This window comes from Corythoichthys intestinalis, chromosome 14 (assembly GCF_030265065.1).
Source record: "Corythoichthys intestinalis isolate RoL2023-P3 chromosome 14, ASM3026506v1, whole genome shotgun sequence".
In the NCBI taxonomy this organism is placed as follows: Eukaryota; Metazoa; Chordata; class Actinopteri; order Syngnathiformes; family Syngnathidae; genus Corythoichthys; species Corythoichthys intestinalis.
The window spans coordinates 10,190,751-10,215,975 of NC_080408.1; the positions used below are offsets into that span (position 1 = coordinate 10,190,751).

At 38.9% G+C, this 25,225-nt stretch overlaps 1 protein-coding gene across 6 annotated transcripts in view; it reads right to left on the reverse strand.

Annotated features, from left to right (window-relative positions):
* Positions 1 to 6,780: 6,780 nt before the first annotated feature.
* mib1 (MIB E3 ubiquitin protein ligase 1) overlaps positions 6,781 to 25,225 on the reverse strand; it is a 127,574-nt gene continuing 109,129 nt past the window's right edge. The window contains exons 16-22 of one of the 6 annotated variants that reach the window (XM_057856692.1): positions 24,701 to 24,882; positions 24,321 to 24,510; positions 23,377 to 23,455; positions 23,198 to 23,284; positions 21,179 to 21,247; positions 17,847 to 17,947; positions 6,781 to 13,797 (exon numbers count right to left, since the gene is read on the reverse strand). In XM_057856692.1, coding sequence (XP_057712675.1) covers positions 13,657 to 13,797; positions 17,847 to 17,947; positions 21,179 to 21,247; positions 23,198 to 23,284; positions 23,377 to 23,455; positions 24,321 to 24,510; positions 24,701 to 24,882 — 849 coding nt within the window. In that variant the 3' untranslated portion in view covers positions 6,781 to 13,656. Of the gene's footprint in view, positions 13,798 to 17,846; positions 17,948 to 21,178; positions 21,251 to 23,128; positions 23,285 to 23,376; positions 23,456 to 24,320; positions 24,511 to 24,700; positions 24,883 to 25,225 lie in introns of all 6 variants that reach the window. The other 5 variants (XM_057856691.1, XM_057856690.1, XM_057856689.1 and 2 more) reach the window with 5 other exon arrangements.

Consider the following 25,225-nt stretch of genomic DNA (forward strand, 5'->3'; position numbering starts at 1 on the left):
AGCTGTAGATCTCTGCAGTTCATCCAGAGTGATCATGGGCCTCTTAGCTGCATGTCTGATCAGTTTTCTCCATGTTTGAGAAGAAAGTTTGGAAGGACGGCCGGGTCTTGGTAGATTTGCAGTGGTCTGATGCTCCTTCCATTTCAATATGATGGCTTGCACAGTGCTCCCTGAGATGTTTAAAGCTTGGGAAATCTTTTTGTATCCAAATCCGGCTTTAAACTTCTCCACAACAGTATCTCGGACCTGCCTGTGTGTTCCTTGGTTTTCATAATGCTCTCTGCACTTTAAACAGAACCCTGAGACTATCACAGAGCAGGTGCATTTATACGGAGACTTGATTACACACATTTGGATTCTATTTATCATCATCGGTCATTTAGGACAACATTGGATCATTCAGAGATCCTCACTGAACTTCTGGAGTGAGTTTGCTGCACTGAAAGTAAAGGGGCCGAATAATATTGCACGCCCCACTTTTCAGTTTTTTATTTGTTAAAAAAGTTTAAATTATCCCATAAATGTTGTTCCACTTCACGATTGTGTCCCACTTGTTGTTGATTCTTGACAAAAAAATTAAATTTCATATCTTTATGTTTGAAGCCTGAAATGTGGTGAAAGGTTGCAAGATTCAAGGGGGCTGAATACTTTTGCAAGGCACTGTATATGATCGGGAAAAATTATCTGGAATAATTGGAATTGAATTGGGAGCAAAAAAAAAGCAATCGGATCGGGAAATATCGGAATCGGCAGATACTCGACCTAAAACGATCGTGATCGGATCGGGAGCCAAAAAAACATGATTGGAACAACCCTAGTTTTAATACAGCTTTGTTATGATAAGTGACACTGATTGCATTCACCTCTGCTTCCATAAACCCAAGCGCTATAGCTAATGCTCTGCTGGTTGGTGTTTATGCACATTTAGCGTCACCGTTGGGTTGGGAGTGTTGTGGAAGAATAACATTTGAAACTTTTAGTAGGTTTGATTTTTTTCTTAGTGTTGCATTTAGTGGACTGCAAGAGAACGACAGTGGAATCATACAGAATGATCATTACAGTTTAAGTATTTGGATGTTTTAAAACGTTTGAATTATCACTGATAGACCATAAGTGCTCATAAACAAGTAAATCATTATTAGCAGTTTTTATGAGATGTGTGGGGTTCCCCAAAAATCTTGGGGCATCTGACAATTCATCGCCCTTGCTTGTGAAACCTTGAACTGTTCTACGTTGTATTGTAATAAACCAAGCACCGCACGCGCAGTAGATTTAAAATGTTTTAAGCGTATTTTGTCGTTATAACACTCCTTTGAGTGTTTTCAGAATTGCAGAGCGGGTTGGAACAAATGTTCCCTCAAGCTGTTGCGTTTCCCACCCCTGTCATGTAGGAAGACGACAACACAATATGTGACAGAAAAATATTTCAAAAGTAGATGCCGAGTTGCTAATAATAACAACACTAATAGAGGGGCGAACTGCTTTTGACACTTTGTCCTGATCAATACAATAAAGCAATCAGCAACGTCAGGGGGCCAACGTGTTTTGAGGACTTTTTATGGTTTTACAGCCATAGGTGGGGTTGTGCTGCTTTCAGCTCCAACTACCCACAACCCACTCATAAACACAACGTGTTGACACTAGTGTCTTTTTTTTAATGCACTAAAAAAGAGACTGGGTTCTTTTTCCAGCAACTTGCACAAACAACTAACAACAAAGTCCAAAAATCCCAGTTTGGGGAGGCGCACACGAATCCAGAAGGCTCCTTCAAGAAAGCTTGAACTTTGATCAGTTGGCCATAAAAACAGCATTCAATAAATGAGAGCAGTCGTGAACTGCATGACTCGAGAAAGCAAAAGGGACCTTCAGACGGACGTCGATCAATGCTTCCAACATGGCAACGGTGTACAAGGGGTTTGAGAGCAAAAAAAAGGGACTGTTTTGGTCGATGAATGTAGAGAATCTTTGGGCACCTAACGATTCGATTACGATTCTGAGGCTACGATTCGATTATAAAACGATTATTGATGACCGCCCCCCGCTATCAGCTGCTTTTAATGTTTTGTACATTAGTTACAATAAAAAAAAAGCCTCGCAGGCTTAAATAAACGACTATTTCAGTATCAAGTAAACAGTTATAAACAATTAATAATATACTCAAATTCCCATTCTGTATCAGCAGCTTTAAACTACATTCAATTAATTTAATGTTGTGAATCAACTGTTAAAGATGTTAAAATTGCTCCCGTTATTCCATAATTTCCCAGTTGTCTACTTTCGACATGTGAAAGTTTTAAAACTATTTTAAAGATAGATTCAAGTCAATATTTTACCGATTTAAGAGGATTTTAGCTAAAAAGTTAATTAGGTTCGCTTGGAAGGTTCGCTACAACAGCCTTGCAGGGAAGTCTACTGCTTTAAGATGGCGGCCGTTTACTAACACCCGCATCTATCTTTCTGTCCATGTGCTGCAATCACCACCGAGTCTATTTTGCATCTAGTCCTATATAAATATGATATCTACCGTAACATTATGTGGACGTACTTTGTTGCAGCTGTCGGCAGCAGTCAGGTATGTTGTTGTTTTTTTTATCTCGCGGCATGAGTTGAGCTAGAGCCGTGAGTTGAGCATTGGCATTACCCGAGGGGCCGGGTAATGACAAGCATGATGTCTAGCTACTCTCGCTCCGTTCCTCATTGCGTCCCGAAGACCGCGCGGCGCGCTGAATGTGTTTTACTTCCGCTGTACTTGACATATTTCAATAATCGGAATTTGGATGTTTGTGAATCGTTCTCGAATCTTCTACGGCCGAATCGCGAATAATCTAAGAATCGGAAATTTCGAACACATCTATCTCTGTGTATATTATTTTCACTAATTGTACTATATTTTGTTCAGTGGTCTGTCAGTTTCATTTGTATTTCAACATTTGAAGTGATCAGTAGTGGAAATGTTTAGTGCTGCAACGATTAACTCGAGTAATTCGATTAGAAAAAAGCTTCGAATCAAATCTTGCTGCTTGGAGTATTCGTTAAATTAGTGGCATTGTAATGGTTTGTTTTGAAATTGTTTGCATTTTGTTTTATTTGGGTTTATACACTACCCTCTAGTGGCAAGAGTGAATATGACATAACTGATTAAAATGGCTGAATCCAGCTGCTCCTTGATAGGACCAACATAATGTAAATTTCTGTTTGAGCTAATGTTTTTAATGCATTCATAATTTAGTTTATAGGTATATTTAGCCATTTTTTGAGAGAATATGTGTCTGAACGATTTGTTAAGAGTATTGTAAATAAAATGAGAGCATTTTATAGAATTTAAACTAGCAGACTTTTGCTATGCAAGTTAGCTAATTTGTTCTTTTTTTTAATCCTTAGATCCTCATTTTTTAAATACCATTTGAGGCTAAGCTAATTTATTTTGAAATGAAAGTGCAAATCTGCATTTTTTGAGGAAACACTCGAGAATTTTATTTTGCATTCACATTTAATGCTGTTTTACATCTCCTAAAATTGATTCCGCAACGCAATAAATGTTCCTAATCAGATTACTCGATTATTCGAACTAGTTGATTAATCGACTGCTAAAATAATCGATAACTGCAGCCCTAGAAATGTTATTCTGAGAGGATATTGAACGCACCTCAGTTGTTTAAAAAATGAAAAAGTTTACCTCTTGAGTTTATGTTTGCACTTTTAAAAAAATAAACAGCCAATCCCTCCTCCCAACATACACACAAAAAGGCTCAAGACCTTAAGTGTTAAATTATTTGTAGTTCTATTTCTTTTTATAAATTATTTTATTTTACACAGATGTAAATTTTATTTTAGTATCAAAATTAATTTATCAAAGTTGTTCTTCTGTGTGCTTATATCACTCTTATCTAATAATGCAAATATGAGTAAATTATTATTATTAGTACTTTTCACATACAAAAAAATAATTAAAGGGTGAGATATATTTGACCGGTCAGCTCTTTTAATGAGGTGTCCCTTTATTTTGTTTGTTTCCAGAGAGTTGTCAACCCTACTTGGAACATGTATTAATCACAATTTTAACACATTCAGAAAGGCAGAAACATCTCCGTGCTCATGACGCGTTACTTACAACAGTTGCTGGTCAGTGGATATACTGCCACCTTGTGAGGAAGTGTCAAAGTGCAGATAAAAGCATTTTCCGCACAATGTCTTTTCAAGTGACAATCAAGCTACTGATGAACACAGAACTCCTTTTACACTTGCCAATTATCTGGCTGCTGCAATGTAAAAACTAGGGTTGGGAATCTCTGGCATGAAGCCGATTCGATATGTATCTAGATACACAGGTTACGATTCGATTAAAAAACGATACATTTTTAAGGCCGAGCGATTCGATACAGTTTAAGAACGATACGGTTCGATACAGAGTGAAAACGATACGATAGTAAACATTTGTGTGTTCGTACAGTATTTTAAAAATATTAAAAAATACATTTTTTAATAGCAAAATGAACAAAATTTCATACCAATGTTATATTTTTTTATGAGAAAAAAAATAAGGCTTACTATATGACCGTCATTTTGTTGGATGGGATTGATAATACAATAAAACTCCAGTCACAGACAACGATAAAGTGCAGTAATTCAATTACTGTATTTCCTGGTGTTTTTAACACAAGAGGTAAGTAATTTAAGTGCAAACTTTCAATGTAAACATCTTACAAACAAAAAATATTAATTATATGCAGCAGCTCTTGAAAAAGAAATTAAACCTGCTAGTTTTATCATAAATAAATAATAAATTATGCTTTACTACTGGTATAATTGGGGGAATAAAAACATAGCATTTTAGACAGGTCAATAATCATTACTTTAACCTAACACACAGCAAAGTCATTCACTTATGCCCGTGCTTCATTTTTTATTGCTCATCACTGTCCATATCTTTTTTGAAGGGCAGATTTTTCTTGAGGAAGATCAACTAATCCACATGTTCATGTTTAAGCAGACTGCGTTTCGTGGAAACAATATACCGCCCTTTCCAGCATTGTAGTGGGTTATTTTTCAGGGTTAAAACTCACGATTTCTGTACCGCTCCACACTTCACACAAGCTCTGTCCCATGCGAACAGATCTGGCTGCCTTCATCACTTCATAGTCCGACTTTTGTTTTCCTGGGTGCGTTGAAAATCAATCACAGCACGTCGCTGCCGTCGGTGATCACACTGTCCATTGTTTTAGCATGTTGCTTCGTTGCCACTACGTTTCGTTTTCGTTTTGGGCTGTGAAGAAAACGCTACGCTGCGTGCGTTATAGTGGTTTCGTTAGCTCTCGCATTGTTATGACACGCCGGTGACGATCGGGTAATGACGGCGACTAGTAGCGGTTCTGCCGAAATGCATGGGAAGTAACTTGTGGCAATCACGACTGTGAGTAGTGCTTGTCCATATTATATCATGCGTGCGGTCTCGTTCTAAGCGCGCGCTGTGTGGTGAATGACGCGCACTTGAGTCATTCACTGAAAGACACAAGCGCAGCATGTGAAGTAAAAGCTAAATTATCATATTAAGCAAGGCGTTGAACTAGGCATTAGAAGCCGATTCTTGTGCTCACGATAGCCGAATTCTATCTCTACTATCGGTTCACTGAATATTTAATGGATAATTACTGTCGAATGGTAACTTTGCTATTGATACATCTGTATCTCTCACCTGGAAAACCGGATATCCGGTCGTATCGGTTTATCGTTCTCAAGCTTAGTAAAAACAGTCTGTCAGATCCTACTTTGCTGGGTTCTGTAAAAAAGAAACAGATTATAGTTGGCATAGTTATATGTTTGTATGAAAGAATTTTCTAAAAAATGCCATTCAAGTATCATATTTATTACACATTTGTATTGTTCAGACAGTTGCATGAAACAAAGGCAGAAAATGACATTTTCCAGGTAGCGTAAAGGAAAATAAATGCCTTTTGCCTTGGTCCTCATTGCTCCAATATGCCCTCTGCTTGGTGGGCCGTTAAAGCGTGGATTTCTCACCCGCAGCAGGGAAGGCCCTGATTTAATTGACCCCCCTGGAGAATGACTAAACAACCCCTGCGGTCCGGTCAGCGAGCACGCAGTTCGAGGTGGCAGGCCTGGCAGACTGGGGATCCTACCCAGGATCAGGCCGCTTCCCGGGGGGGGAGATAGCGGCGTCTCCGGCACCCTGATAGTGTGAGGCGTCCCTGGCAGGTTGAGGCAGCATCCCCCATCAGGCAGTGAGAGTGATGGACTGTCAAAGCTTTCTGATGACATAATGCTATCAATGATTGAGGTGGAATCTTATTCACTTGTACTATACCGCACTTACTTGAGCTCTACTATATTATTCTGCATTTAAAAAGTTAAAATTATGCCCATAATAAGAGCTGTTCAGAATTATGTAACTCACACTGGAGAATTTAAGTTTAGTTTTAAATAATTTTTTAAATTTATTTTTTTTAATCTTTGTAACTATTTTAAAATTTGCTTTTGGGTATAGAGTGCTTAACTGAATTAGACCACATTAACATTAACCATCCAACATCGAGATATTTTTGTGAACCAAAATTTTAAAAAGCGTAATACTGGCTGCATTATTTTTGCATTTATTTTAATGGTCGAAATACACAGGTATCGGATTGGAATCGGTAAACATCACAAAAAAAAATCAGATTGGAATCTGTAAAAAAAAAAAAAAAAAAAAAAAAAAAAAAAAAATCTTTTTTGGGATATGATCCCTCATGCTAATGCGGTAGTTCAGAATTTTGGACATTAGGCTTACAGTAATCTTTAAGTTAGCGGGGGTTTAATTAGTTGGTGGAGTTGATTTCAACAAATTCCATGCAGTTTGCAAATTATTTGTTAGTTTCAGTGCTAAGCTAGCGTGAGTAAATTAGGCCAACTTAGCATGCCAATAAAAAATGATACAGATCTACGAACAGATCCAACAAAGTCAAATAAATTCAAAATACATTGTTCCAAAACAATGTAACACCAAAGTGCTGTAATTCATTTCATTCTGCAGGACTATTTTTTTTAGATGCGAAATACGACCACAATTGAGAGGAGTGTTTCGATCATTCATGCTCACGCTACATTCTAGAAAGGTAGGAAGTCGGACCTATCCCATACGGAGGGGTACCAGTTGCGACCTCAAAGCGTTCCAAGCCAATATAAACAGCAAAGATAGCTGATTGCGACAATTTTTTTTTTTAAATTTTGGCCATCGAAAGACATTTTGACCTCCAGCAACCCTGCCTTCTCGTAAGCGATCAAATAGTGGAGGAGTTCAAATTAGGGTTGTTTCGATCATGTTTTTTTGCTCTCGGTCCGATCCCGATCGTTTTGAGTATCTGCCGATCCCGATATTTCCCGATCAGATTGCTTTTTTTTGCTCCCGATTCAATTCCAATCATTCCCGATAATTTTTCCCGATCATATACATTTTGGCAATGCATTAAGAAAAAAATGAATAAAACTCGGACGAATATATACAGTACATTCAACATACAGTACATAAGTACTGTATTTGTTTATTATGACAATAAATCCTCAAGATGGCATTTACATTATTAAGATTCTTTCTGTGACAGGGATCCATGTATAGAAAGACTTGTAATTCTTAAAGGATAAATGTGACTTTGTATATTGTGACTAAATATTGCCATCTAGTGTATTTGTTGAGCTTTCAGTAAATGATACTGTAGCCATTTAACTGTTCTGCACAAATGCATGATGGGAAGTGCAACCATGACTGTGCATAGTGGAACCAATTGATATATCTTCTCCGCGTTGGGAAATAACATAGGGTGTTAAGAAAAAGATCAATTACTACCATTCTTCCCCACATTGCTTCCCACGATATTTCTAATCGTAGGGAGAGGGATTGTAAGGCTTTAGCCATTTAAAAAAAGGCTCCAAAAATTCAATCTACTCATTTTACACTGCCTTTTAGCTCTATATATACAGTTGGCAGTGTATCAAATACTTGTTCTCCCCACTGTAGGTAAAACTGCGCCATTACAGATTGAACGCGACAATGCGTGAGTGGGTCATGCAGGCAATGCGTTAAATATTTTAACGTGATAAATTAAAAAAAAAAAAAAAACGCCGTTAACGGGATAAATTTGATAACCCTACCTTAAGCCTAAAGACTCTGGATGAGTGTAACATATTATGTCTCTAACGTTAAATACAATTAGAAAACGATTTAATTGAAAAATATATATATATTAAAAGAAGGCATGTCCGATATTTTTTTGCCGATTCCGGTACTTTGAAAATGACGTGATCGGAACCAATCGATCGGCATCTCTAGTTCAAATGATATTTTTCCAGATCGGAGGTTGGAAACTCTGACTTCCCACCTTCCTCGAAGGCTGGCAACATGGTGAAATGTGCATTTAGAAGCTGTGGAAACAAAAGAAATTGGCAAAGGAAAGTGTCCATAAATTCCCTATGAAGAACGAGGAACAATATAAACTGGTTACTTGCTGCTGGCTACGACATAAAAAATGAGCAGTGAAAAAAAACGATGTGATATCAATCCGCCCTGCTACTCTGCTGGATTACAAATGTTGCTGTTCATACTACAATTATTGACATGCATTTGTAAGTTTTAACAACTTTATCCTGAAAACACAGCCAACACTATTGATTGCATGGATCATCGATGATTTACATGTGTGCATATGTTGTATTTTATTGGCATGCTAAGATGGCCCAATTGACTAGCGCTAGCTTAGCCACTCCGGAGCTTTGAAACAACTAACAAATTACACGGAATTTGTTGAAATCAACTCCACCGACTAAGTAAACCCTCGCTAACTCGAAGATTAAGCCTAATGTGAAAAATCCTGAACTTCCCCTTTAACTCTACTCATATTTTGAACAGAAATAATGAATTGCAAAGTGAGTTTCACCTTTTTATGTCCCAATGGGACAATTCATGAATACTTCAAACATTGTCTTTTTTCAATTCAAGAGTGATACAAAACTGATTAAAACCTTAATTCCAATCAAGAAACAATCATGTGGTTTTCTAACCCCTCCATACACACTTTAAATTTATCAGTTAAAATACTATTTTTTGCATCACGATATACTGTATTGGCATTTAACAATGCTGTTCACTTTGGGCAGTGGTACCATCAACCTAAGATTGAGTGTGCATTGAACAAATTGCTAATCATGGTTTTCAGATTTAAAAACAACCCCACATCATCATGCAGTGCTGTATTACGGAGACTTCATTTCAGTTAGTTCTTGACAATTTTACCATTTTCAACAAGAATGGGTAATTTCACTCTATTCACCAAGGAATGTAAAACTGAAAATTTCTTATTGAAAAAATATCCACTTTTTTTCTTTAATAATTAATTTTAGTATAGTAATAGTATGTGGTGCTCAATTGAAACTGGTGAAAGTTCCCTTTTATAGGTCACGAACTGCAGGCGCGCATCTGACACCAGCAGTTTAAGAATGTTAAAAATGATATTGCAGGATTTAGTTGAGTTTTACTTCAAGCTTGGACTCAACTATAAAGATATTACTGCATAACTTGCATATCGTCACCATTACATTGTTTCGGAACGCAGTACAAACAATCTGGTGCACACCAGATTGTTTCTAGTGCGCACCAAATGGTATCCGGTGTGCACTAGATTGCTTAGATTTATTTTCTGTTGATGTCCCTTTAGGGGCTCTGGATTAATTATATTTTCGCATTCAAATGATAATTTTGGTTAAACAACTTCTTCATAATGTTCCATTAACTCCCAACAGGAGTAACGCGTTACCAAGTAACACGTCACTGTAATCTGATTACTTTCTTTCAGGAACGGGCAATCTAAAGCGTTCATTTTTCTAAACCAGTAATCTGATTAAAGTTACTTTCCTTAGTGCCTGTGCGTTACTATTTTGTTATTGCCTCATAATCTAAGTAGAATGAAAAATACTGTAGTCATGGGAGTGACATCACGTCACGTTTTCTAATCGGAAGAGGAAAAATAACGGGTCACGTGTATTACCATGCTGTTTGTGCGCTGGCGCTGAGTGTCTCCAGCCATCACAACATAGCCTAGCTCCCTCGTCAGGATGCGAACAATAAAGTCAGGAGATATACCACAAACTGTTGCAATTGCTCACTGGAAATACAGCCATTACTTAACATTTTTGTCCAGTAAATACGACAAAAATATCTCAGTGCATTGCGAACATTGCGCTGGCTCTAAAAGACTGTCGACTGCTGAAAACATCCAATTCAAGGAACCACTTGGAATTACAGCACAACACGACAAAACTCGAAACAAAGGCTACAGGTAATGTGACAACCAGTACTTTTTGATACTGCTCGTGCTCACTTTCCAGTTCAAGCTCAGTTGTTGTTGAAGCTTTTAAAAGCTTCGGTTTAAAGAAATTCTAATGATCCATCTTGCCTCCTCAGTTGTAGTTTTGGCTGAGCAAAGCAAACGACCGTCTCTAAGGTGCTATAGTCCCATGATCTGTTCGAAAAATAATTTGGACACATTAAAAAATACTTCAAAGGATTCTTGTTCATTTCTTCATTTTTGTTGTTTGTGTTATTGCTTTACAACTTTTATAAACAACATTTAAATAGCTATATTCAATGGTCTTTATTTTATAGGGGAAGTTACAGTGGGGCAAATAAGTATTTACCGGTAGCTAACCACCATTTGTGCAAGTTCTACTACTTGAAAAGATTAGAGAGGCCTGTAATTGTCAACATGGGTAAACCTCAACCATGAGAGACAGAATGTGGGAAAAAAACAGAAAATCACATTGTTTGATTTTTAAAGAATTTATTTCCAAATTAGAGAGTAAAATAAGTATTTGGTCACCTACAAACAAGCAAGATTTCTGGCTGTCAAAGAGGTCTAACTTCTTCTAACGAGGCTCCACTCGTTACCTGTATTAATGGCACCTGTTTTAACTCATTATCGGTATTAAAGACACCTGTCCACAACCTCAGTCAGTCACACTCCAAACTCCACTATGGCCAGGACCAAAGAGCTTTCGAAGGACACCAGAGACAAAATTGTCGACCTGCACCAGGTTGGGAAGACTGAATTTGCAATAGGTAAAACGCTTGGTGTAAAGAAATCAAATGTGGGAGCAATTACCGGTATTACAGTGAGTGAAAAGCTTGTGAAGAGTTACAGAAAACGTTTGGCCTCCGTTATTGCCAATAAAGGGTACATAACAAAGTATTGAGATGAACGTTTGGTATTGACCAAATACTTATTTTCCACCATGATTTGCAAATAAATTCTTTAAAAATCAAACAATGTGATTTCCTTAGGGCTGTCAAAATTATCGCTTTAACCGCCGGTAATTAAATTTTTAAATTAATCACGTTAAAATATTTGACGCAATTAACGCACATGCCCCGCTCAGACAGATTTAAATGACAGTACAGTGAACTTCCCACTTGTTGTGTTTTATGGAGTTTTGCGGCCCTCTGCTGGCGCTTGGGTGTGACTAATTTTATAGGCTTCAGCACCCATGAACATTGTGTAAGTAATTATTGACATTTATTTTTTGATTGAAAATTTTACAAATTTTATTAAAATGAAAACATTAAGAGGGGTTTTAATACAAAATTTCTATAACTTGTACTAACATTTATCTTTTAAGAACTACAAGTCTTTCTATCCATGGATCGCTTTAACAGAATGTTAATAATATTAATGCCATCTTGTTGATTTATTGTTATAATAAACAAATATAGTCCTTATGTACCGCATGTTGAATGTATATATCCATCTTGTCTCTTATCTTTCCAATTTTAATCGTTTGACAGCCCTAGATTTCCTTTTTTTTTTTTTTTTTTCCCCCCCACATTCTGTCTCTCATGGTTGAGGTTTACCCATGTTGACAATTACAGGCCTCTCTAATATTTTCAAGTGGGAAAACTTGCACAATTAGTGGTTGACTAAATACTTATTTGCCCCAGTGTATATGTTCACATTCAAATGATAATTTTGGTTGAACAACTTCATAATGTTCCATTAACGCCCAACGGAAACAAAAAAACTAATACTAGTTGTTCATTCATGGTAGTTGTGTTCTAATTCTTACAGTGGTGTTGAACTAAATGAATAAGTAGAGGAATATGCATTTTATCACAGAGAGCATGTAATGATGTCCCCCACTATTTACGAGATGCAAGACTCCTCTCATCTCTTTTGATTAGCATAGCTGAACTATCACACTATGGTGAAGAATCATTATTACGGTGTTAGCATTTTCAATTAACCCACACCTCCCCATCTGCGGCCCACCGGCTCCTCTGCGAGGCAGACGCCGCACAGCGGGGTAAAAGCAACAACATGCTAATTAGCCGCCCTCCCCACTCCACTTCTTTGCACATCTGAGCTCAACTTGAAAACAAAACAACAAATATGTCGTTAACAAACCTTTACAACAAGCCGGAAAAACAAATATATTCATTGGCGACTTTTATTTCATCTACGTGGTTCGTTTTAAAAGCACTTGTTTGCGATGCAGACCAAAGAGTTTATCCAGGTTACACGTCATACAGCGTATGTCAAACATTCATGCCGAAGGAGATACGACGGATACATTTCCGACAGGACTGAATCGAGCAGAAAATTGTCTTTTTGAAACAGACATGATAAAAAAAAAAAAGACAAAAGTACCATTGTTTGGCATATTCGGTGAAAAAACATGAAATTGTAATAAAAAGTTTCAGTCTTGAAAACATAAGACGCTTGTTTCTGTTTGTGGCCTTTTCATTAAAGTAAGGCAAATTTCATCCTAATAATCCATAGCTTTCTGACTAAAATAAAACACTGATGAGAGGATTCTTGACACTGATGACATTTTTTTACCTTCCAACAAAGACCAAGTGAAGATGCTTGTCTGCACAATGCAAACAAACAAAAAAAAAGTGTAAATGTGAAAGCAGATTTTTTTTTTGTAGGCTACATATTAAAAAGGCAGTGACACCTAGAAATCCTATTTTTCCTTTTTTGGGCAGCAATACAAAATAATTTATCTACATTTCCACCTAAGAGTTCTAATAGATTTGACTCTATCTCAATAAATGCTGACTTTTTGAGCGGAAATACACTTAAATAAAGGTAATACGAGACAAAGAGCACCTATCTCCCCCCCCAGGACGAATTGACTGTTTTTGTTTGCAAACCAGCATGGCAGCACCATTCATTGCACAATAGTGTAAATTTATGGATGTGTAGTCAACAAAGTGGTATTCTATCTGTCTCCTCACAAAATTGATGTTGCTGTAGTAAGGAGCCATCTTAACTTCCTCAGCCTTCTAAAAAATACTCACAGAAAGTTGCCAAACTTAGGAAGAAAATGACTTCAAATCCACTTGCATAAAGACGAATCAAGGAGATAAAACTTGGCTTGTTGGGGGGGGGGCTGTGACGTTTGACACCAAAAAACAGCGGTCCAATCTCTTGCATTATATCGTCACCGCACAGTCATTCTCAGGGTGAGATTCAAGAGACATGGCCTTGAAGTTGAAGAGAGGTTTCAGAGGCAGGATATTTTTCCATGATGTGAAAAACAGTAATATATGTAGGGGTTACGCTTTGGTGGCTGGTGGTGAGTTCGTAGGCCTCGGGGAGAGTGGCATTAAAGAGTCTAATAGAGGAGGATGCGGCGCTCGATGGCTTTGCGGCAAATGGGGCATTCGCTCATACGGTCGCCGCAAAGCTGGCAAGTACCGTGCCCACACATGAAGATCATGTTCTTCAACCGGTCCAGACACACGGGGCACATGGTCTGTGGACGGAACAGAAAGCAAGTGTTGGGGAAGGAAGCAAAGACTATTGGAAACTTGTTATGACTGTATGGTTTACGACACTTACTGATAAAGTGTGACTAATAAAAAAAAAAAAAAAAAACAGTGTTACCATTTTAAATTTGAACCGCTTGACACCTGAATTTACATTCAGCGAATATGCATGAATGGCGGGCGATAAAAACATCAAGTACTGTTTTAATTAAATACACAGTGCCCTCCATAATTATTGGCACCCCTGGTTAAGATGTGTTTTTTTTAGCTTCTAATATATATATTTTTTTCAAATAATATGGGACCTTAATGGAAAAAAAAGAGAAAAATCCAACCTTCAATACAAGTGCATTTATTCAGTGGGGAAAAAATCCCACATAAAGAAATAATTATTTGACATCAAATAATGTGTCACAATTATTAGCACCCCTGGTGTTAATACTTTGTACAACCCCCTTTTGCCAACAAAACAGCACCTAATCCTCTCCTATAATGTTTCACAAGCTTGATTTTGTGTCTGGTGAACCATTTCTGTGTAGATTTGGCCATGCTTTTAACCAAGAATCTAGACTGTTTTACATTCATACAGTTGTGGTCAAAAGTTTACATACACTTGTGAAGAACATAATGTCATGGCTCTCTTGAGTTTCCAGTTATTTCTACAACTCAGATTTTTCTCTGATAGAGTGATTGGAACAGATACTTCGTTGTCACAAAAAACATTCATGAAGTTTGGTTCTTTTATTTTCACTTTATTATGGGTGAACAGAAAAAAGTGATCAAATCTGCTGGGTCAAAAATATACATACAGCAGCGCTAATATTTGGCCATTTTCACTTCAATTAGGCGCTTTTGGTAGCCATCCACAAGCTTCTGGCAAGCTTCTGGTTGAATCTTTGACCACTCCTCTTGACAGAATTTGGTGCAGTTCAGTTAAATTTGATGGCTTTCTGACATGGACTTGTTTCTTCAGCATTGTCCACAAGTTCTCAATGGGGTTTAAGTCAGGACTTTGGGAAGGCCATTCGAAAACCTTAATTCTAGCCTGATTTAGCCATTCCATTACCACTTTTGATGTGTGTTTGGGGTCATTGTCCTGTTGGAACACCCAACTGCGCCCAAGACCCAATCTTCGGGCTGATGACATTTGGTTATCTTGAAGAATTTGAAGGTAATCCTGCTTCTTCATTATCCCATTTACTCTCTGTAAAGCACCAGTTCCATTGGAAGCAAAACAGCCCCAAAGCATAATACTACCACCACTGTGCTTGACGGTAGGCATGGTGTACTTGGGGTTAAAGGCCTCACCTTTTCTCCTCCAAACATATTGCGGGGCATTGTGGCCAAACAGCTCGATTTTTGTTTTGTCTGACCACAGAACTTTCCTCCAGAAGGTCTTATCTTTGTCCATGTGATCAGCAGCAAACTTCAGTCGAGCCTTAAGGTGCCGCTTTTGGAGCAAGGGCTTCCTTCTTGCACGGCAGCCTCTCAGTCCATGGAGATGCAAAACACGCTTGACTGTGGACACTGACACCTGTGTTCCAGCAGCTTCTAATTCTTGGCAGATCTGCTTTTTGGTGATTCTCGGTTGAATCTTCACCCTCCTGACCAATTTTCTCACAGCAGCAGGTGATAGCTTGCGATTTCTTTCTGATCGTGGCAGTGACAAAACAGTGCCATGCACTTTATACTTACAAACAATTGTTTGCACTGTTGCTCTTGGGACCTGCAGCTGCTTTGAAATGGCTCCAAGTGACTTTCCTGACTTGTTCAAGTCAATGATTCGCTTTTTCAGATCCATGTATGTATATTTTTGACCCAGCAGATTTGATCACTTTTTCTGTTAACCCATAATAAAGTCATAAAAGAACCAAACTTTATGAATGTTTTTTGTGACAAAGAAGTATCTGTTCCAATCACTCTTATCGGAGAAAAATTTGAGTTGTAGAAATAACTGGAAACTCAAGAGAGCAACGACATTATGTTCTTCACAAGTGTATGTAAACTTTTGATCACAACTGTATCTATAGAAATTCCGCGATTTAAGCATTTATTTACAAGAATTTTCAACTTAAAAAGCTGTTTGTTTTGTGACAGTCGCTGTGTTGGGTTACACAATACCGTAACGTTGGCTTGAAATATTTACGTCAAATGAAAGATAACTGACCATTTTATGCTTTTAACCAAGAATCTAGACTGTTTTACGTTCATATCTGTAGAAATTCCGCGATTTAAGCATTTATTTACGACTTGGCTTGTAATGACAATAAAGGAAGTGAATTGAATTGAATTTTCAATTTAAAGAGCTCTCTCTTTTGTGATGGCCGCCATGTTGGATTTCCCCCCCAACCTGAATAAGCTGTGATCGCAGGTAAAAAAAAATGCAAATTTTGCTGCATGCTTTCCTCAATTATTATATTTCTGATGTGAAAATTGAGTGATTTATTAGCTGTTGAAAACTTGCACTAAATAAAAAAAATTAAGGTGCTATTTTTGGCAAAAACATATGTTAACTATTGCTATTGTTACTGAAAATATAGCTGATTATCTCTGCATTTGGTGAGTTTTGTACATCAAGAGTAAAATTTGAGCATTTTATAGTGGTATGGTATACTTGAGTAAAAAAATAATTGAGATTTCATTGAGGAACGACTTTGAATTTTTTTTTTATGTCACTGCTCATGGAGACTCATATATGCCTAAGATAGGTGCCTGTTGTAGTTTTAGGTCGCTAGCAGCTTTGGTTTTGAAAATATTTGAATTTTAAGTTTTTGAAAATAGGCCCCCCAAGGATCGGCCCCGAGCCCCGTCAACTGTTAGTGAAGTCTATGCTAACACATTAGCATTTTAAGTGCATGTTATACCAACCAGAGCCTGTGTCTCTCAACTAATAATAATACATTTTATTTCTAGAGCGCTTTTCATGCCACTCCAAGACGCTTCACAAGAAAGATGAAAACACAATTACTTCCGTGTTCCCCCACCCCCGTCAAAAGACAGACAGACGACAGAGACGTCACCGGAGCTACCGAAAAAAAGGACTTTTGCTGAAAAGTAGGAGGTACCATGGCTAGAAGCAAATGATGCTCGCACGGAAATGCGGTACAAATGTGCTGTGAGAATCCCAATGTCGCCGATAAGAGCAGAGCATTTTATGTAGGGTCAAAGAATTTCAGCCATCCAAACTTTGAAAAGCACGAAAAAAACAGAGAGCATGTGGCAATTAAGCAAACTATCGATGTCAAACAGGACCCCGCTCGCCCTATGGACAAGTGGCGGAATAAAGGTAATGAACAGCGATATGCACTGACAAACGTGTTTTTGCTCGCATTTTACAAAGCTAAACATGCACGTTCAATAAGGTCTTATGAGGAGAACATCCCACTTTTAAAAAGGGTTGGAGTTAATGTGGGAGCCGCATAATGCCCTTTATTTTGAATTGGTGCTTTTTATTTCTTTACATTTCACTTCAAAGTAATGGCAATTTTGTTGTGCCAGTTGATGTTAATCAAGCATTAATTGTTAATATAATTAATTAAAGTTAATTGGCTCTAAGTAAAGCTTGTCATAAATTTATCGCATCAGGCGGGTCGGCTCTCAAGCTCAATGAGGACCAAGTCACATCTCCAGGTCCTCCTCTGAGAACCTGGGCAAAAAAATTATGTGCACCCCTGATTATAATGTTTATGTCATCATGAAAATTCTGGTTCAGTCAAAGGCAAATCTATGCTGAATCAACCAATGGTATTTTCCACCTACAGGCGTTCAAAAACTCAGGTGAATATACATTGAAAAATTATATATATATATATTATCGGTTATTGTATCGGTATCGGCATTGAGGAGCAGGAAGTTATCGATATCGGTTTCAAAAAATTGGTATCGTGCACCCCTAGTAAAAATGGATTTAACACGTATTAACAGATTATTGCAGCAAATCAGTTTAGTAGTACTTTAAACTTTAGTAGTAATATAGTAATAATTGTGATAACAAAATGTTCCTATTGTTTCGTGTCACGTCTGAACACCAGCTCACCTGCTCCTTGATGTCCTGCAGCTGCTGCTGAAGCTTCTGAACATCGGCGTTGACATTGGTGTTGTCCTTGTCACGCTGCAAGGCGGGGATGTTGCCGCTCGCTGTTTGGACAGATCACAGCCAAACACACACACATAGACTTTGAGAGGAAGTACTGAGGCTGGCTATCTTTCTTTTACGACTACAGCTTTGTGCAATCTCCATGATAATACGAGCATACGGAGCACATTTGTCAGGGCACCCCTTTAGCCTTGTATTGCCGTTTAAAGGAGATGGTCTAGCCAACAAATGCATTTGGATATTTAGAACCAAACTGTGAAAACATGAATAAATGGTCCAGTACCATAATGGCTCATATGTGCTCTCAATGAGGGGGTAATTCAGAGTTTTACACATCGTCTCACTGGTGAGGTCATGAAATTCAATACACAAAGTAATTATGCTCAGAGTCAGAGGTGGGTAGAGATGACGAAAATTGTACTCACGTAAGAGTAGTGTTACTTCAAAACAATATTACTCAAGTAAAAGTAGTCAACCAAAAATTTAAATCCAAGTAATGAGATACGTTGTGCTTACAATGGCCGTTTTAGTTTTTTAACAATGGAATTTTCTTTCTCAGCACAACATAATCTACATGAACTATTATTATTATACTATATTATAAGCAAGTATATATACTATACAGTATATCAGTGGTCCCCAACCTTTTTTGCATCACGCACCGGTGTAATGTGGGCCTTTTTTTTTCCCATGTGTGGCAGAAAATTACAGTAAATCTAAATTAATACGACAGCGCTAAAACCGAACATTAAGTGCAGGGAAAATGTAACTCACCATATGCTGAATCAACCTCTCTTTTTTTTTTTTTTTAAACTGCGGCCTCTCCTAAAATTTGACTGCAAATACCCTTGGTCACAGGCATAATGACTTCTTCTCCAATTGTGAAAGGTTTCTTGGCTTTAGCAATACGGTTCGCCACGAGGTGTGATGCTCTCAGTGCATTTGCTTTTGTTGCCTCGTTTGCTAGCTTTTAGCCACATATTATGCAGAATGGATTTGTTTGTAGGCTCCTCTTCTGGCTAAGCAGGAGGCCTTTTCCCCGTTAAAAGCTGTCCAAAGACGTCGCCGCCTGCTATACACAGCCAGCAGCAGCTAATGTTACTATTTACATTGACTGACACTGGGCTGCTATAGCTGTGGCCCGGGCTGCGTTGTCATGTATCGTTGTATTTCGAGCATGTCATTGGATGTGGAAACAAATGGCAAGTCAAATTTTACGTTGGATGTCGAAAACATTGTGTGTCGAAGCGACCGTATGTCGAGGTACCACTGTATACACACTCACCGGTCACTTTATTAGGTACACCATGCTAGTACAGAACTGCCTCACTTCTTTGTGGCCTCAACAAGGTGCTGGAAGCATTCCTCAGAGAGTTTTGTCCATATTGACATGATAGCATCACACGGTGCAGATTTGTCAGCTGCACATCCATGTTGCGAAGGTCCCGTTCCACCACATCCCAAAGATGCTGTATTGGATTGAGATCTGGTGACTGTGGAGGCCATTTGAGTACAGTAAACTCATTGTCATGTTCAAGAAACCAGTCTGAGATGATTTCAACTTCATGACATGGCGCATTATCCTGCTGAAAGTAGCCATCAGAAGTTGGGTACATTGTGGTCATAAAGGGATGGACATGGTCAGCAACAATACTCAGGTAGGCTGTGGCGTTCCAACGGTGCTCAATTGGTGCCAAGGGGCCCAAAGAGTGCCAAGAAAATATTCCCCACACTATTACACCACCACCACCAGCCTGAACCGTTGATACAAGGCAGGATGGATCCATGGTTTCATGTTGTTGACGCCAATGTCTGACCCTACCATCCGAATGTCGCACCAGAAATCGAGACTCATTAGACCAGGCAACGTTTTTCCAATCTTCTATTGTCCAATTTCGATGAGCTTGTGCAAATTGTAGCCTCAGTTTCCTGTTCTTAGCTGAAAGGAGTGGCACCCGGCATGGTCTCTACTGCGGCTGTAGCCCATCTGCCTCAAAGTTCGACGTACTGTGCGTTCAGAGATGCTCTTCTGCTCTTCCTACCTTGGCTGTAACGGGTGGTTATTTGAGTCACTGTTGCCTTTCTATCAGCTCGAACCAGTCTGGCCATTATCCTCTGACCTCTGGCATCAACAAGGCATTTCCGCCCACAGAACTGCCGCTCACTGGATATTTTTTCTTTTCCGGACTATTCTCTGTAAACCCTAGAGATGGTTGTGCGTGAAAATCCCAGTAGATCAGCAGTTTCTGAAATACTCAGACTAGTCCTTCTGGCACCAACAACCATGCCACGTTCAAAGTCACTCAAATCACCTTTCTTCCCCATACTGATGCTCGGTTTGAACTGCAGGAGATTGTCTCAAACCATGTCTACATGCCTAAATGCACTGAGTTGCCGCCATGTGATTGGCTGATTAGAAATTAAGTGTTAACGAGCAGTTGGACAGGTGTACCTAATAAAGTGGCCGGTGAGTATACATACTGTAACATAACCCTGATCATATTAGACCAAAAAATACACAAAAATCTAGTGCAAAGAGTAATGTTCTGAGTAATGTTGTAATAGTTGCTTTTTCACGTCGCTTTAAAAATGCCACCTAATTGAACAGGCTGGCGTAATCACAGGACTTCCGACTGCAAGCTTTGTGGTCATGTGACAGTTTTGTTAAATCTGATTGGTTAATGGAGTCAGTGATTATTGTTGCGACATCCCTTTGGTAGAGCCAATTTGGACATCTATGGCGAAAATAAGGTCAAATTTAAAATGTAGAATCAAGAGGAAAAATCTAACAACTCTAGTGTAGACCAAAGTTGCGGAGTTAGAGAAACGTTTTTTTCATCACAAATCTACTCATGTACAGGTAAAAAGTATAGTGTCGTAAAATTACTCTTAAAAAGTACATTTTTCTCAAAACGTTACTCAAGTAAATGTAACGTGTTACTACCCACCTCTGCTCAAAATTGACATTACTTAATAAACATTGTTTATTAATGTGATTGTATTAGGCTCTCGTGATGAAATGGTTTACTCATAAACTGATGAAGTTCCCAATGGTGATTCAAACAGTTTCAAAATTTGAATTTTAGTTGCAGTGTAATATAATACACAGGCAATAATACACATTTTTAAACAGCTCCTGCATTAGATTGTATCTAATCATGGTGGTGTGTGTGTTAGTAGTAAAAGGGGGTGTGGGGGTCATAAAAGGGGGCCAGGGCAGCAGTGTGTTCAGAGCCCTGATAAGGGAGAGGGGCTTGTGGAGGCATACTTACACCAACTTAGTGCCAGATTGTTGGGCTGGAGAAGATCCTGCGATCCCCCTGCCATAGAGTTAGAGCTCCCTGCTGGGAACAACCAGTCACATTGTTATAGCAGCTATAGCTAAGAGCTGGCCTCTAAGACTAGCGGAACTACCCACTACAAGCCTCCAGAGCGAGGTTCAGATTCAGAAAGAGATTTGAAGAAAAAGCCAGCAGGAAATAAGGGGGGGAAAAAAGACCCTTTTGATTGACTCTAGCATCTCATGCACCTGAATATTAAGATCTGGTGTTGCCGTGATGAAAGAAAGGGATCAAATTTCAATGCTGCCCCTTGCATGGGTGCATGCCTGCTAACCCCCACAACCCCCCGCCCCCTTCCCGACACAGAGAAGCAATGTACCAGATGACATACAGTAATATATAAACTTTGTGACCTTGCAACATTTTCCCTTTTAACTCAACACAAAGTCGAATATGTAAGATGTACAACTGAACCAGAGATGAGTATAAAAAGGCATTTTCATATATAGACAGGAAGATGAGTTTGTGAACGCAACTTGACAAAAATTAGTGTCATCCTTTTTAACTAATTGGCTCACATTGACGGCGATAGATACTAGGCCTGAACGATATTGGAAAAAACTATTGTTGCGATTTTTGGGGGGTTTGCGATATATTGCGAAATTTTAAAAAATGTATATATATTTTTTTTAAAGAAATTTTCACTAGATGACTTGAATAGATGTTTAGAAAGACTTTGGATGACTCACCATCACCACAGTGTACAGTGATCCCTCGTTTTTCACCGTTAATGGGGACCAGAACCCGCCGCGATAAGTGAAAAACCACGAAGTAGTGCACCCCCACCCCCCACACAATTTTTTTTGTGTGTGTTTTTTGTGCTCAATGTATTTATTCAGATTTAGCATTGGAAAGAGATCCATATAAGACATGTTTTTTTCTGACTTTTCCCCCCAAAGTGATTTAAAAAATGTATATAAATAAATTTTTTAAGCACTTCAAATGTCATAACTATGATCAGTTTTAAACATAACTGTCCAACCAAATTATTTTTGAACAAGAATAAAGTACTGTAGTAGATAAATGCTTGGCTTTATTAAATGCTTCTGTTTATCTACCTTAGCTGTGACCGTTGGAGTGACATGTAGAAATTCCAAACTCCTCATGATCACTTCTGGCATTTATATGTCTCCAACGTCTCCACACACACACACATTCTTTGCAGAAACTGTTTAACAAGTTAAACGATGATTGACAGATTGCTGCCCGGCTTCATTGGCCAGATCAAAGCCATCGTTAACTTTAATAAGCAAGTGCTGCAGTGACTGAGAGGAACAAAGGGCTGGGAGAGGGAGGGTGTGAGGCTGTGCGCAGATCAGAAAGCAAGGCGTATGTGGATTAAAAAAAAAAAAAACTAACGCACGTGCTTGCGATGGGACTATTGCGCACGCGCACATTGCGATGGCGATGTTTAAACGATATATCGTTCAGGCTTAATAGATACTCAAATGGATTGGACATCTACTCGTGACAAACTAATATCACAGTAGAAGGATGAAAAGAGGTACATTATTGGACAGCTATCACCGTCAATGACACTGAAAAGAGTTAAAACAGATGTCATACTCACTTCTATTTGGGGCTTTACAGTAAATAGTAATGAAAAAAAATTTTTTTTTTTTTTTTTTAGCTCATCTAATAGAAAATACAGAACTGAAGTTACTTTCCCCATTAGGCGAAATCAAATTAATAACAGATTCACACAGTAAATCATAAACATTGACGATTTAAAATAGATGGAAACAGACAAAACATACAATTGATGCAAACATAAGAGAAAGGGCATGCTTAAAAAGTGGTCGCAGCAGAAGGAAGGGAAAAAGGAAGTGAAGAAAGGACCGGAAAAGGAATTAAAAGGGAACGTGTGGAAGATTCACTCACTAATGTCATCATCATCATCATCATCATCCACATCATCATCATCTGCGGCATCATCATCATCCTCCATACCTTTCCCCCCACAACAAAGCACGAAGGGGGTACGGCGCTCCACCACAGCCCGACATTGTACGCACTTCTTCATGAGGCTCGCACAGTCTGGATGGACAAAGGGCAAAACATGCTCAACAACTCTGCATTTTCATCACGTTCCTGTCAACATTGTCAAAATTTGGACATGTTTAACTTACTCTCACAAGCGCACATGTGGCCGCAGGGCTGGAACAACACAGCCGCCTTTTTGTCAGAGCAAACCACACACTCCTCAATCTGTAGGTAAAACATAGGGGAACTGATGTCACTTCAACAAATACTGTCGCACAGGGCTTTTAACAGGTAGTTTTATACTGTATGTGTTCACAGGTATTTTTTGGGGCTGTTTTCTAAGATTTATACTGGGGTGTTTTATATTTAGAGGGCAAACTCAAATGCTCTTGTGGATCACAAATGATGGTTCTATTTGTGATAAACACTCAAACTGAAACGAATACTCGAATAACTACAGTTTACAAATTGATCCGAGTAATTTTATTCGCCTCGAGGAATTGTTTAATTTTGCCAGCTCTAAGCATCACGTTTTGACCAGACTACTTTTAATGCAGGGCAACTTGCTGACGTACATACCAGAAGAAAACAGCGGCGGCTGATATATTTGATTTCAACCATGCATGGATATAGAGATAACGATGCGTACGCAGACGAAAGACAAGAAAAATGCACAGAGGAAAGACTGAAAATGTAAAAATTGTGGGAGCACTTCAAACTGGAAACCAAGGCGAACATTGTTTCATGTATTCACTGTAATACAGCGCTTGCATAACGATCCCCCCGCCCGGCCTCGGCTTGACATATACGTTTGACTTATTAATATCTGAAATAAATCCCACCCACCCCACCAACTCTGCTGATTGTCCGGAGGGGCCAGCAGAAAATCTTCCACTCGCGTCTATCATGCCCCAAAACTGGACAATCGTCTTGAAGGACGAAACTGTGGAAGGCCCCGCGAATAATTATCCAGTAGAACACCCCAAACCGCCAAGATTCAAGTCGGGTGCCCGTTTACACTTATCGCACTGTATATGGTTTTATGTCAAAAGGAAGTGACAGAGATGAAGAAAATATGGAGTTGAGATACCTTTGTGCGTGACTGGACCTGATCTTTGCAGATGAGACACTTCTTGACTCGCGGCGAGCAAAGGGAACATGTGGCGATGTGTCCGCACGGTCCAAAGAGAGTGTCTCGCTTCATGTCCGAGCACACCATGCATTCCTCCAAGGATTCCATGTTGCTGTTTAAAGACGGGCTGCGTGTGCCCACTTGGCCGCTGTGAAATCACAGAGTGAACTTTGGGGCGCGGTCATTAAAATAAAAATAAACTGCAAAGTTAACATGCAACTATTAAATTATCAGTATGCCTGTCATTTGTTTTTCTGGCTTAGAAGTACTGGTGAGACAAAAAAAAAAGTGCAACTTTCAACTCTGTTTAACTACAAATTCACACTGTAGGCGGTTACCTGCTCTTTTCTTTGTGGCATTTAGCCAACGCTTTGCAGAGGCTCGGGTCAGGACACAGGTCCAGAGGGGACTGCCCCTTCTTGTTACGAATGGTGAGGTCTGCTCCGTTGGCGGCAAGGAAGCAGGCGATGGATGCCGCACTCTTCTTCTCAGCTCCCTGGGTGCCTAAGCCCATGATTAGCTGTAGCGAACAAGACAAACAAACAAAGAGGCAGTGAGCCATTGTAGACACGTCCATGATCCATTTTCAGAGTGCTATCAGATCACAAGCAATTATCTAATCAGAGACATGTTTTAAAAACCTTCTCCAACAGCTCACCCAACCTAAAATCTCATTATCTCAACATCCTCCTCCTCAGTTGTGACAGTCGTCAGCATGTAACCAATCATTTTCATCTCAAGAAAGGGTGCACCTTGTACGTGAAATACGCCTCAAGTAGGCTCCTCTCATTTTTGCCCAAGGGAAAGTGTACCTACGATGCATAGACTTGAAGGAAGACAATAACTACAAAATATAACAGTGC